At 41.2% G+C, this 14,053-nt stretch overlaps 1 protein-coding gene across 1 annotated transcript; it reads left to right on the top strand.

Annotated features, from left to right (window-relative positions):
• Positions 1–969: 969 nt before the first annotated feature.
• Positions 970–13,525, top strand: hnrnph3 (heterogeneous nuclear ribonucleoprotein H3 (2H9)). The gene is made up of 12 exons (XM_088917383.1): positions 970–1,023; positions 2,529–2,639; positions 3,188–3,343; positions 4,536–4,679; positions 5,980–6,118; positions 6,824–7,023; positions 7,948–8,040; positions 8,423–8,538; positions 8,655–8,790; positions 9,045–9,101; positions 10,147–10,239; positions 13,233–13,525. Exons 2-12 carry the CDS (start codon positions 2,552–2,554, stop codon positions 13,304–13,306), a joined length of 1,296 nt encoding a protein of 431 aa, XP_088773509.1. The 5' UTR covers positions 970–1,023; positions 2,529–2,551; the 3' UTR covers positions 13,307–13,525.
• The last annotated feature ends 528 nt before the right edge of the window (positions 13,526–14,053 follow it).

Here is a 14,053-nt window from a genome sequence, read left to right as displayed (position 1 = left end):
GTACTGTACAGCCATAGGCTACGTGTAAAACGCCCCTAAATTAAAGTTACAGTACACATCGCAAATTCATTATAGTTAAATCCCTGTTTGAGTATTATTTGTTTTTCCACCTCCTCGTTAAGAAGATAACGATCATTTTGGTCATCCGAATTGCCAGTTTTTCTAGCCACTTTTACACAGTTACAATCAGTATTGAGGTGGACCACCATAGTGTAACCCAAACGGCCACTAAACTCATCGCATGATTACATCTCTATACTTCATATATATAAACTAGTGTTAATGTTGTATAATTTTGCACAGGTTTTAATTTATAACAAACTTTACAAAGTCTGTATGATATTTCAACTGCCTTTGTTGAACAACTAACTTATAATGTTATTAATGCTCATTTTAATTGCAGTGCCCTAATAACTTGTTGTAGTGTGTGGTTCGTTTTATGTGGGTTTTTATGGCAGTTTTCACTTCTTCTAAATTGCATATTGAATTGGGTGTAATTTTGATTTTAAAACTTTCTTTAGGGCTTTTATGAAAATTATGAAAAACGGCAGGGAAAAAAATACCTATAAACTGAAGAACAATTAAACAAAATACAGTGAAAGCGTTTAAGTCCAGAATCCTTAACAAATGTTTTGAAATATATTATCCACCAATTAAATTAAATTTAAAGTATAAAAATGAACAGTGGCTGCAGTTTTGGGGAATTAATGAAAACACATAAATGACCTGAAAAAGGAAAAGCTGACATATTAAGAATTAAAACCTCTTTACATTTTATAAGAAGAGGTATATTACAATTTTGAAGTATTGGTGCCATTCAGCCAAAAAATGAAATGTAAGACGGCTTAAATCTTCCATCTATAGAAACTAATTGCCCAAATTCATCATGGCTACCATACGACTTCACATAAGGTAAAATTAAATGAAACCTCGTTTGGGCACAATACTGTACTACCTTCTCGCGATAATATGTTTCGGCGAGCTATTGCTTTATACTCGGCTCTGCTTTGGTGCTGAGACGCGGTGAGAAACTAGATAAAATTATCTCCTTGTGTAAAATATCTCGAAAGAAGTTTGTATTTGTATTTACGTTTTGTAAAACAGAATCATTGACGCCTAGTATCATATTCTTAGTGTATGTCGGGAGTCCAACCTTGCAGGGGGTATGTTTGATTTTATTTAGGCCTAATGTAGTAAAAGGTAGATTTTGTGACTGCACTGGGTAAGAATGAATATCTGGAAACTACGCACGAAGTTAAAAACAATAGTAAATGAGGAAAACTTGTAAACTGCAAGTGTGCGTTAGGCCTACTTTCCTAGAGGAAGACGAATCTTAACCGTGATCGGATGTTATTGTTACTGAGGTTTGGACTGAATTCAGATAAACATGTACTGATACAGTGCAAAGCCCTTTCTGCGATATTTTAGCTTTGTCTCGGATTTTTAATGGCGCTTTTCTTAGGTAGAATAGGTCTAGGTGTCTGGAGACTCAGAATCGTGGTGGATTAAATTGACATAATTCAGACTATTTACTTAAAGCTCTCTGCAGCGTTTACGGTTCTTTTTAACGTCATACGAAATGAGAGGTTACAGATAAAAGGCGTGGTGAGCTGCTTGTTCAACCTTTTCCACGACGTGTTTGCTTGTTTACCCCCGATACGGTCGTAAGTGTGCTGGAAAGGTCGTTAAGGTGAAAAGAGGGATGATGAGGCCATCGCTTTCCGACAGGCTTTTTGCAAGAGAGAGAAAATAAGAAAGTGACTGCAGTAGTACGGTAGTAGTATTCCCTTCTGATTTCCTTTTTTAAACCGATCTGGGTAATCTCATTTAGTCCTTAGTGTGATCTTTCCCTGGATATTCAAACAGCCTTTGTAAAATCGATGTCACGTTTCTGATGTAGAATTGTCGGCACAGTGGATGTCAGTGGTTCCCCCTGCTTGACGTGAGTAAAAGTGCACGTTGACCACCCAAAGGGGTGTGTGCTTGTGGGTTGCATTTTTAAAGCTTCAACCTTTCAAGATTGTGGGCGTTTCTAGGCAGTGTGTAAGTAAAAGCGTTCAGATACCGCACATGACCGTCATTTGTGTCATGGAAGTTCACTGGCCTCCAAAAAAAAGCTATTTTTGGACTTTAGTTTCTTTCACCAAGAGACACCTATCGAAGTGATACTGAAACATGGGAAACATCACAATTGCTTAAGTGGCCATATTCATAACAAATCGACCCAAATTAAATTGCGAGAAAAAACCAAACCCAGGACGCTATTTTAGGAGTTCCTATATGTTTAAAATGTTTCCTTCTGATTTTGGAGCATTAAGGATTTTCCTTTATGCTAAGTCTAATTTGATGCTGAAAGGTTTCTGAAGACTGCCCAAGGTATGGATGGGACAGGAGAAGAAGATGGACAGATATTAGTCACCCTCCAGACTCAATTTTGAACTAATGGTTGTAGTGTTTACATTTTTGTAGGCTATTTTATCAGGCAAATAATGAAGCAATGCTCATCATCACATTTTCCTTTTCGGCAGCTGGTTTTGAAGAGCTGGGGGAAATGTCGCTGAATGAGGAGGGGTTTGTAGTCCGAATTCGGGGTCTGCCTTGGTCCTGCACACAGGAAGAAGTAGCAGGTTTCTTCTCAGGTGAGACGTTGTACTGAACAGCAAAGACCTGAAGCCTGTTCCCTGTTTCTCGCCAAACCGCTTGAGTTCACAAGCCAAACTGGGTCAGGCCTGTAGTGAAGTTACTGTCTGATAAAGGACATCTAGAACAGTTTGCCTGATCTAGATCTTCGTACAGTTTGACCTTGTTCAGAACTCAGTTTAGCTCTTTTCCCTTGAACTATACTGCCCCAAAACAAATGCCCCTTTCAAAAAGAAACCTCACACTTACAATTTAGTGCCACATTTTTTAATCAAATTAAATTATTCATTTCATGATGCTTTTCTTCCAGGAGTAGATGGAAAATCTGTATCCAGCTGAATTTTAGTGATGCCAGGAAATGTTATAACTATGTAAGCAAAATAACCCATTTTGTAATATGTTGTGGCCACACTGCAATAGAAACATTTTATTATTTTATATTATTCTAAATATGAAGGAGTTTGAGCTCATCTTTGAAGAAAATGCTGTTCATTTAATTTTTAAAATATGCGTTTTTGCATAACAAAATGATCATTTCCTGTTACAGATTGCAACATAGTAGGTGGAGTGAATGGTGTGTGCTTCACCTACTCAAAAGAGGGAAGGCCCAGTGGAGAAGCTTTTGTTGAGCTGAAAACAGCAGAGGATTTCAAAAATGCAATCGCAAAGGATCGTAAATACATGGGCCATAGATATATTGAAGGTAAATGGTGGCATTATTTTGTAATTATTGTACTGTATCTTGTTGGAGTGACTTTCTATAAGCGGAAGAAACATAGACTACACTCTCTGAAATTTTTAACCTCTCAGATATCAATTCTAACTAGTTTATTGTAAAATTGTGTACTTCTTTCTGTTGTACAGTACTTCTGTACAAGAGACATTTTGTACGTTTTTTCAGCTTTCACAATTAAAGGGGAACTGCAGTCCCAGTTTCTCAGATGGGTTATTAAAACTTGGTAGCAAATTAAATTCATTGATGTTCTAGAAATATTTTACAAATTTCGAATTAAGCACAAAATGCTGAACTTTGTGGAAGTACTGTAAGTCACCATATTGTCGCAAACCACTGGTCTCACCACGGAAGAGAGCTAGAGCTGCAACGCAAATTGTGACGTGATATGGCCCTTCCTGCTCACTAGTCACCTTAATGACTAATGTAATGTGATGTACGAGCGAATAAGTACAGGTTGTGCAGCAGACATTTCACTGCAGAAATATGCCAACGTGAACTGCAAACAGAGTTAACAAGTAAGAAGTATTTGTGGGTAAAACCGTCTCAAAAGTCAAGAGCGATATTTCTATTGGATTAAAACAGATCCACAAGCCTGCTTGTCTACAATGTCACCGTCTCCATCACGTGACCAGTTTGTTTCCTCATTCTGAATCGCACAATATGGTGCTGCGCATACCTGGAAATTTAATCTGTTTTGTGATGTAAATTGGAGGTTTTATAAGTTACCGTGTACAGTTTGCTTTTTTAATGGTTTGAAATGCACTCATCCTTTCACTCATCTTTCTAACCCCAAAATATAAAAATAGTGTTACAGTTCCGCTTTAATGGAAGGATGAATGTTTTTTTTTTCCTTATCTACAGACTCACTGAAGCCTTTTCTGTTTAACGTGGAGTGAGCTCGTTAGGCCTTAATAGCTGTGAATTTGTGAGACCTGTTAGAACTGTGGTAAAAAGGTTCTTTACACTTCTCAGAAACTGTATTCCTCATTTTGCATTTAAAAAAAAAAAGGCCCTCAGAATGCATGAGACAACATTTTGGGCAAGCACTCTATACAGGCGGCTATTCTGGGCCTGCTGGGATTCTGTACCAGTCAGAGCTTTGTTCTGATTTGAGGTTGTGCATGGCGCCCCAGTAGCCTCTTGTCTGTTGCTCCCGCAGTGTTTAAGTCGAACAGGAGTGAGATGGACTGGGTCCTGAAGAGATGTGGTCCCACTGACTATGACAACTGCAGTGGGTGCATGGTGCGGCTGCGAGGACTGCCCTTCGGCTGCAGTAAGGAGGAGATAGTTCAGTTCTTTGCAGGTACCTGTTTTTTCTAACCCTTCAATCACCTTGTTTTTACTCTTGGCCAGTGACAGATCTTCTAGTTCTCGCATACTATATGGAAACTACATTATGATAATGATTTAAAATATATTAGGGCTACAGGTTTGTGTTTTTCATTATTGCATGGAAAGGATCTATATTTTCCTCTGAAAACCAACAGTTTAGTACATATCTTGGCTCTTAAATACTCTAGGTATGACATGAAAACGGCTGTTAAAATGCTAACGTTGAGTTATTCCGCAATACATTTTATTTGGAGGATGGGTTTGAATTAATCTCTTCTATGAGCTGAATCATTTATCCATTTTAGGATATTTTAGAACATGTAACTTAAATCATTATCATGCTTTTTGCTGCCCTCAACACACTTTAAGCCGCAGATGTGTTTCTTAGCACAACCTGTGTATATCTGGTGGTAGGACTCAGTTGAGAGATGGCATGTTCAGTATTTCTGTTGCCTTCAAGTTCTTCTGGTATTAAATAATTAGTATGAGAAAGCACTGGTGTACTTGGTGGTGACATTTAGGAATGTGATTGTCATATTGGTGTTGAGGCTTTCTGCTGGTCAAAATCGAGTCACCGCAAAAAGATTTTTTAACAACACAGAGAAAGCATTCAGACAATTTGTTTTTTGTGTAACACAGAACAGTCATATATTAGGTATTAATTGAATTCCAGATTCTATAATTTAATGAAAAAAATGTTCATTTGCAAAAGAAGAGAATTCTTCATTTAGTTACAAGCATTTTGAGCCATGTTTTTATCTGAATGTGTCAGTAGTTTTACTTTTGGGAAGCATAATTAAGAGCCTTTATTAAGGTGAAATCTGAGCTTTAAGATGGAATTCTCTCTGAGGTTCAGTAATTAAAATCTGAGCAATAAGATTCATGTCGTATTGTACTAAAACAATTAAATTTCATAAATGCACCCTAAAAGACCATGAAAGGCCATTGCTAAAATGCTAAAATCTCTAAAAATGCTATAAAATCCATATCATCTTGTGTACCAAAGCTGCTCCTTTTGCATTTGAACACACTGTTGAGAAAACTCAAGAAAAACTGATGGTTAAAATATTTTGGTGTAGGTGAAACAGAGGCAGATTTTTATGTCAACATTGCCCATCTGAAATCGTAATTACCAGGAATTATCTACTTTTTTAATGAGGGGGATTTGGGGGGATTGTAGGTTTCTGCTTGAAGTTGTTGCTGAAGATGGGGAATGTCACGGCTTTTTAACATGTCCCCCCTTGCGGGGGTTATTTGTCCTTGGGTTGAAGGGTTGAAAATCGTGCCAAATGGGATAACATTGCCGATGGACTACCAGGGAAGGAGCACAGGGGAAGCCTTCGTGCAGTTTGCTTCAAAGGAGATAGCAGAAAAGGCACTGGGGAAACACAAGGAAAGAATAGGGCACAGGTGGGGATGGAAGACTGGGCTGGGACCTAATGTTATAAGTTATGTGGGGTGGGGGGTCATGCATCTTTCAATTGAAATCAAAGATGATATGATCATACACCTACAAAGATATAAAAGAAAAGAAATCAGCAACTGGGAAGATATGTTTTTTTTCTTTCTGGGAATGAAGTAATGACATCTTGCCATTTCCGAGGTCTGAAATAATTCACAGAGCAAAGGGAGGGCAGCTAGACATTCCTAAAGCCGCTGTGTAATGCTGAGTTGTACGAGCCTTTTTATGACAAATATACCTTTGAGAGGTATTTGAAAGACATCTTGTCTCTCCCACACCATGGGTTGTGATCCATCTGTGATAAAAGTGCATGAAGCAATGCCGGCCATGTTCTGGAACACCATGAATGACAGAGATGATGCGTTTCAAGGACAGGGAACTGTCTGAACTAGAGGAGTGTGGTCATGCTACCTCTGGTCATTCATATTGCCCCCTATATCCTGGTCTCTTCATACATGTAGTGCCCATTTTAATACCCCCCCCCGCAGATAAATGTACCGTTTTCACGTGTAGGGCTATTTCTTGTTTTTTTTTCAGAATTTCCACAAGTTTTACCTCTTTTATATTTTGTTTCCTATAATGCAGTTCTGTACTTGCATATGTCGATGGAATGTATGTTTCACTGTAAGTCATGTATGTGTGATCCCGCACAGGTACATTGAGATCTTCAAGAGCAGCAGGAATGAAATCCGGGCATACTATGAGCTTCCGCGGAGGATGCTGGCTCAGCGGCCGGGACCCTATGACAGGCCCATGATGGGCCGAGGAGGATTTTTTGGGCCGGGGCCGGGCAGAGGTGGCAGTGGGCTTTTGGACCAGATGCGCAGTGGAGGAGGAGGAGGATACAGTGGTGGTAAATCTCAGTTTATCCTGCTGCTTGCTTCTTAGTAACGGCTATGCATTTCGGATTCAACAGGCGCAGCTTAAAAAGGGTATCAGATTTGGAGAAAAATGATTGGCTAAAACACAAGGAGAACATGCAAACTCCACGCAGATCACACCCCAGGTCCAGATTTGAACCCAGGGCCCTAGTGCTGAGAGGTAGCAGTGCCAACCCCTGTGCCACTGTGCTGCTCAGGATAACATACTATTTAATTAAAACCTCTTCCTTTACATGTACAGTATTTAGATGAATCTCTTCAGCTATCTAGGTTCTGCATCATTACTAAGAAGTGGTTACAGAATACGTAAGCCTATTGTTATTGTGCATTTTTCATAAATAATTACCTTATTATTAAGACAGTCAAGCTTTTGTACAAATCTTCTTGAAAATGTTCTTTGCTTCAATTCTAGTTAAATTTTAAAATGCCTACTCATTATGAAGTATGTGTTATTTTTTGTCTTGTCCTTACATCCTTTTTTTTCCCACAAAGACATGGCTATACTGCTTGCTTAATGAAGTCTGCATTGTTGTTTGAGTTTTAAACTTTCTTATTTATGTAAATAACTCTTTTTTTCTATATAAATGTGTCAAGCATAGAACTTGAATCAACATTGTGGTGTGCAGAGTTGGTTGACACTCAGGACTGGTTATGCAATGTTTAATGTTCGTTTTTAAAGATGCCTTTGTATATAAATCTTCACTTCTGTAGTTTGCAGAGCACAATGTTTTGTCGTGTCCTGGCACTTCAAAGAGTTCGCAGTCAAGTTATTGTGTCCTAGGTTGTTAACAAGTATTGTCTTCGTTACTAGTCAGTCTTTAAAGAGCAAAAGTTCAAGGAAAAAGGTATGTACTGTACCGATTATTGAGCTAAAATAAGATGTGTTTTTTTTTAAGGTTATGGTGGATTTGACAACTACAATGGCTTTAATAATTATTGTTTTGGAAATGGTATGTTTGAAGACAGAATAAGAGGAGACAGAGGAAGAGGTAAGTGTAGTACTTCTTCTGGTTAAATTTAATAAACCCATTTTTTCTATGCTTACTGGCTGCAGGTAGTTTCTTAACTTTGTCGTGTAGGACAGGGTTGGGGAATAAAGCTTGACCTTAGAGGGTTAAGTCGAGCTAATTTTTGTTTAAAAGTAGATGTTGAGAAGACAGAATTGATAGCCTTTATGGCAAGGTGATTATTAAAGTGTGAGCCTGTATAATGCACAGACTACAGAAGGAGGAGAGAGAGGCATGAGTCTGATGTCACAGCTCATCCTTCCACGCTATCAGTGTGTGAACAGCTGTTGCCCATTTTCGTTGTCCTTTACCTGGAAACCCATCAGCCGCACTGGCCTCAGAGCACAACTCTGCTTGTCTGCAGGAATGGGAGGTCATGGGTACAGCGGAGCAGGAGACGCCAGCTCAGGGTTCCACAGTGGGCACTTTGTGCACATGAGGGGGCTTCCATTCCGGGCCACAGAGGCGGATATAGCCAATGTAAGACATAAGACAACCGAGATGGAAATAATGTCACTTTTTCAAAAAAAATCCTGTATTTATCGAGTTGTGTCACCCTCTGCTTTAATGTTTGTGTCTGTCTTTTCCTTGAAAAGTTCTTTTCTCCGTTAAACCCTGTGAGAGTTCACATTGATGTGGGACCCAATGGAAAATCTACTGGCGAGGCCGATGTGGAGTTTGGATCACATGAAGATGCGGTAGCAGCCATGTCCAAGGATAAAAATCACATGCGTACGTACGCTAAAAAAGGACATTTCAGCAATTTTATATGTCTAGAGTTATGTTATACTTTAATTTAAAACATGACCCTAGCATCTGCAGATTAGTGGATCTCTACGTAGATCATTTAGAGACCGGACAAGATGTTTTACACATGAATCTTTTAGTACAAAATGTTTCTAAGATCCTACTTATGTTTAGTGTTGATTACTTATGTTTAATTTGTTGAGTAAAAAACTTTTTTTTCCTCTTCTGCTTGATTTTAGAACATCGGTACATTGAGCTGTTTTTGAACTCGACGGCCAGTGGAGGCTCTGAAATGGGTATGTCTTTTTCTTATTGTGACAGTTTATCAGACTGCAACCAGGAATTTAGAATGTTGTTGGTTTGTTGCTGCATTACATTGAAGTTTACATGAACAGAATTATTTTCAAGATGAAGTAATCTGTTTTATAATGCATTATATCAAAATCTGGAAAAGATAAAACAGAAGGAGAAATATTAGTTTTTTTTAAAGATTGGTGTAAAACCATTTATAGGAATATGGCAAAACAGGAATACTACATAAAAGCAAAATTTCAACAAAATTGCAGCAGTGCTTTAGCTGTCTATATATTTGTATACTTGTATAGAAAAATGCAAGTCTTTATTAATTTTGAGGATATCTTCTTCAAGGAGTGATTTCCTAGAGGATCTGTAGCTGCGATTGAAAGGATTATGAGATTGAACTTTAATCAGTTTTACAAAAACTAAAACTGTAAGATGTAGTAGGAATGTACATGTATAGTAATCTTTTTAATGTTTAATTTATCTTCAACTGACCATAGGATGTAATAATTGTTTAAATTACACGACAGAATGTAAGGGCACCATCTGTGGCTAACATACTTGTTTTGCCTGGTAACTTTGGCACTTTACACATTTATAGCATTTATATAGTTACAGGGAGAGGTGAAGTGGAAATGAAGTTTGCTATCTGTCATCATACTGCCTTATGTTTTGCTATATGTGTCATACAGTTGTATGCAATCCTGCCCAAATGACATGTTTTGTTAATTTTCAAAGTGAGAAGAAGTTAACACAACCTCTGCAGCAAACAAACTCAAACTTGACATATTTCTGCTAATTGTAATGCACAGCTAACTATTTATTTGCTGAATTTAACAGATTGAAAAAAATAAAACCGTAAATGTGGCAGTAAAAGGGGTGCCCAAACTTTTGCATAAAACTTTTGTGCTTTCAGTGACTGACAAATGACTCATGCCTTATACAATGACAAAGTGTAGAAGAAGAGCCTGTTGTATAGATGGTTTGGACATACAGTATGGTGATTGACAATCTGAAGACTGTTCCTTTGTATTTACGCAGGTAACAATGGCGGCTATGGGTCAGCGGGAAGAATGGGGATATCTGGAGGATACGAAAGTGGCTATGCTAATCCAGACAATATGGGTGGTTATGGTAAGCACCATATATCTAAAATTACAGACAGTTTGTGCCTCCAATATCAAATATAGGGGGTCAAAATTATACACGTTGTAAGGGACCACAAAATTACAACATACAGTGAAACCATTTATAATGGGGAAAAATAATGTAAAATAGGAGATTGGAGACTATAAGAATGTAAACCTCACTTATTAAATTTAATGCAGGGAGATTTCTCCCATTAGAAACAATCTGCTATTGTAATGACAGGGACTTGAACACAAAAAAGTGACTGTCCATTCCACTGACCTCCTCAGGAGCAGTTTTGGGAGTAGCTACTTTTAAAAGCTTAACCATTTTTAAAGAACCATTTTTAAAGTGGTGTTAAAAAGCCATTCTATATTTAAATCCACCATCTTATTATATTGTGGCATCATTCATTTTCTAAAATCTAAATTGCAATTGGCGAACTTTCTGCTAACCTCTAAGGCATCTGATTAGATGCCTGCTGTCTGTGTCTCCTTTAAGATCATCTGCTCCCTTCCACTGGACTTGATTGAAGGCTAAGGAGAAATAAAAGTTTGATTTATAATCATGCGTCTAATCCTTAAGAAAGGAAAAGGTGACGTGATAATCTGAGTTTCATCCAGACGTGTTGAGACTGGATTTGGAGGGTCAGGGGGGATAGATCAGCAGTGACAGAGCATTGCTTTAGTTTGATGAACTGTAAATGCCACACTAGGAGTAGTTAATTTCCACACAGCTCTTATAGTGCATTGCATTCAAACTGCACCCCCAGTTGTGCACTTCTCTTATCTGTGACAAGATACTGAGCAAACCAGTTTTTGTGTCAAGACTTCTTCAATATCAGGAAATCACATCCTTGGGGGGCTGTCTTTCCTCCAGCTGTGAGATTAGCCCTCTCGTAAGCCATGTGTGTTGGATAATAATGAGCTACCCAAAGTAATAAAACCAGTGCAGCTGAATACACAACGGCTGGGGAAAGCAAAGTAAAGTGTGGTTGTGTGTGCACGGCCCCGGGGCTGTCTCACGTGCAGTGTGGTTGTGTGTGCACGGCCCTGGGGCTTGGGACTGTCTCACGTGCAGTGTGGTTGTGTGTGCACGGCCCCGGGGCTGTCTCACGTGCAGTGTGGTTGTGTGTGCATGGCCTCCAGGGCTGGGACTGTCTCACATGCAGTGTGGTTGTGTGTGCATGGCCTCCAGGGCTGGGACTGTCTCACGTGCAGTGTGGTTGTGTGTGCATGGCCTCCAGGGCTGGGACTGTCTCACGTGCAGTGTGGTTGTGTGTGCACGGCGCTGGGGCTTGGGACTGTCTCACGTGCAGTGTGGTTGTGTGTTTACGGCGCTGGGGATTGGGACTGTCTCACGTGTAGTGTGGTTGTGTGTGCACGGCGCTGGGGATTGGGACTGTCTCACGTGCAGTGTGGTTGCTGCTTGCACGGCCCTGGGGCTTGGGACTGTCTCACGTGCAGTGTGGTTGTGTGTGCATGGCTTCCAGGGCTGGGACTGTCTCACGTGCAGTGTGGTTGTGTGTGCACGGCGCTGGGGATTGGGACTGTCTCACGTGCAGTGTGGTTGCTGCTTGCACGGCCCTGGGGCTTGGGACTGTCTCATGTGCAGTGTGGTTGTGTGTGCACGGCCCTGTGGCTTCGGTCTGTCTTATGTGCAGTGTGGTTGTGTGTGCACGGCCTCCGGGGCTTGGGACTGTCTCACGTGCAGTGTGGTTGTGTGTGCACGGCGCTGGGGCTTGGGACTGTCTCACGTGCAGTGTGGTTGTGTGTGCACAGCGCTGGGGCTTGGGACTGTCTCATGTGCAGTGTGGTTGTGTGTGCACGGCGCTGGGGATTGGGACTGTCTCACGTGCAGTGTGGTTGTGTGTGCATGGCCTCCAGGGCTGGGACTGTCTCACGTGCAGTGTGGTTGTGTGTGCACGGCCCTGGGGCTTGGGACTGTCTCATGTGCAGTGTGGTTGTGTGTGCACGGCCTCCGGGGCTTGGGACTGTCTCACGTGCAGTGTGGTTGTGTGTGCACGGCCCTGGGACTTGGGACTGTCTCACGTGCAGTGTGGTTGTGTGTGCAAGGCCCTGGGACTTGGGACTGTCTCACGTGCAGTGTGGTTGTGTGTGCACGGCCCTCGGGCTTGGGACTGTCTCACGTGCAGTGTGGTTGTGTGTGCACGGCGCTGGGGCTTGGGACTGTCTCACGTGCAGTGTGGTTGTGTGTGCATGGCCCTGGGGCTTGGGACTGTCTCACGTGCAGTGTGGTTGTGTGTGCACGGCCTCCGGGGCTTGGGACTGTCTCACGTGCAGTGTGGTTGTGTGTGCACGGCTTGGGACTGTCTCACGTGCAGTGTGGTTGTGTGTGCACGGCGCTGGGGATTGGGACTGTCTCACGTGCAGTGTGGTTGTGTGTGCACGGTCCTGGGGCTTGGGACTGTCTCACGTGCAGTGTGGTTGTGTGTGCATGGCGCTGGGGATTGGGACTGTCTCACGTGCAGTGTGGTTGTGTGTTTACGGCGCTGGGGCTTGGGACTGTCTCACGTGCAGTGTGGTTGTGTGTGCACGGTCCTGGGGCTTGGGACTGTCTCACGTGCAGTGTGGTTGTGTGTGCACGGCCCTGGGGCTTGGGACTGTCTCACGTGCAGTGTGGTTGTGTGTGCACGGCGCTGGGGATTGGGACTGTCTCACGTGCAGTGTGGTTGTGTGTGCACGGCGCTGGGGATTGGGACTGTCTCACGTGCAGTGTGGTTGTGTGTTTACGGCGCTGGGGATTGGGACTGTCTCACGTGCAGTGTGGTTGTGTGTTTATGGCGCTGGGGATTGGGACTGTCTCACGTGCAGTGTGGTTGTGTGTGCACGGCGCTGGGGATTGGGACTGTCTCACGTGCAGTGTGGTTGTGTGTTTACGGCGCTGGGGATTGGGACTGTCTCACGTGCAGTGTGGTTGTGTGTTTATGGCGCTGGGGATTGGGACTGTCTCACGTGCAGTGTGGTTGCTGCTTGCAGGCCGCAGTGGAGGATTCTATGGCAGCTCGGGAGGCATGGGGTCGAGAGGGGGCGGACTGCGGGGAATGTTTTAGAAGAGGACATCACTGTCTCTCCTCACATGGACACATCACTTTCAAACTCACAGTTCAAGCATTTGAGCAGTTTTTTTTGTATTTTGAGATGTTTTTCGTATGTTCATATTTGTTGTTAGACTGTTTTAAGATCTCAAAGACAGGACTTAATCTTTGAGCCATTGGATAGCTAAACCCGCTATTGTAAATTTTGCTTCTTATTAAAATTTTATATTGAAATTTGTGTTGTGGGGTTTGTTGTCGTTTTAACAGGTATCAACACAATATTCATGTTCACAATATTGTGTTCTAAATAGCAGGCTTATGGTATTTATAAGATAGTGATGTAAAACATTATTCACTTTTTCTCACTATAAAAATTACTATGCTCCTCATGAGTGATTGTACTTTGGCTGCTATGTAATTTATATACTTGCTGCTTATTGCAACTTACACTATATGTTTAAGACTCCTGAAAATTGCTAAGGTTAATGCTAAAATGTCAATTTCCACTCAGCAGCACAATTTCATTAAATGTAAAATTATACACATGGGGGCTAAATAATTATATTTGAATTGCAAAGGTACAATACAATGTGTGCTGAACACATATATCTTGTATTGGAAACCAGGCATTGCAGTGGGAATGTATCAGACCTAATTTTGCTGTAGAAAACATGTAGGATACAGAGGTTGTTTCTACAGGTCTGTTTTTGAAAAGCCATTTCAAATGCTAAATTCACAAAGCAGACATTTCCAGTTTTCATA

This window comes from Atractosteus spatula, chromosome 5 (assembly GCF_055471065.1).
Source record: "Atractosteus spatula isolate fAtrSpa1 chromosome 5, fAtrSpa1.hap1, whole genome shotgun sequence".
NCBI lineage: Eukaryota > Metazoa > Chordata > Actinopteri > Semionotiformes > Lepisosteidae > Atractosteus > Atractosteus spatula.
Note: the sequence above shows the minus strand (reverse complement) of the source record. Positions and strands in the feature narration are given on the sequence as shown.

Coding starts and splice junctions, on each gene's coding strand:
- hnrnph3 (XM_088917383.1), top strand. CDS start 2,552: ATGTCGCTGAATGAGGAGGGGTTTGTAGTCCGAATTCGGGGTCTGCCT. Junction 2,640..3,187: donor AGTAGCAGGTTTCTTCTCAG/GTGAGACGTTGT, acceptor TTCCTGTTACAG/ATTGCAACATAGTAGGTGGA. Junction 8,041..8,422: donor AAGAGGAGACAGAGGAAGAG/GTAAGTGTAGTA, acceptor GCTTGTCTGCAG/GAATGGGAGGTCATGGGTAC.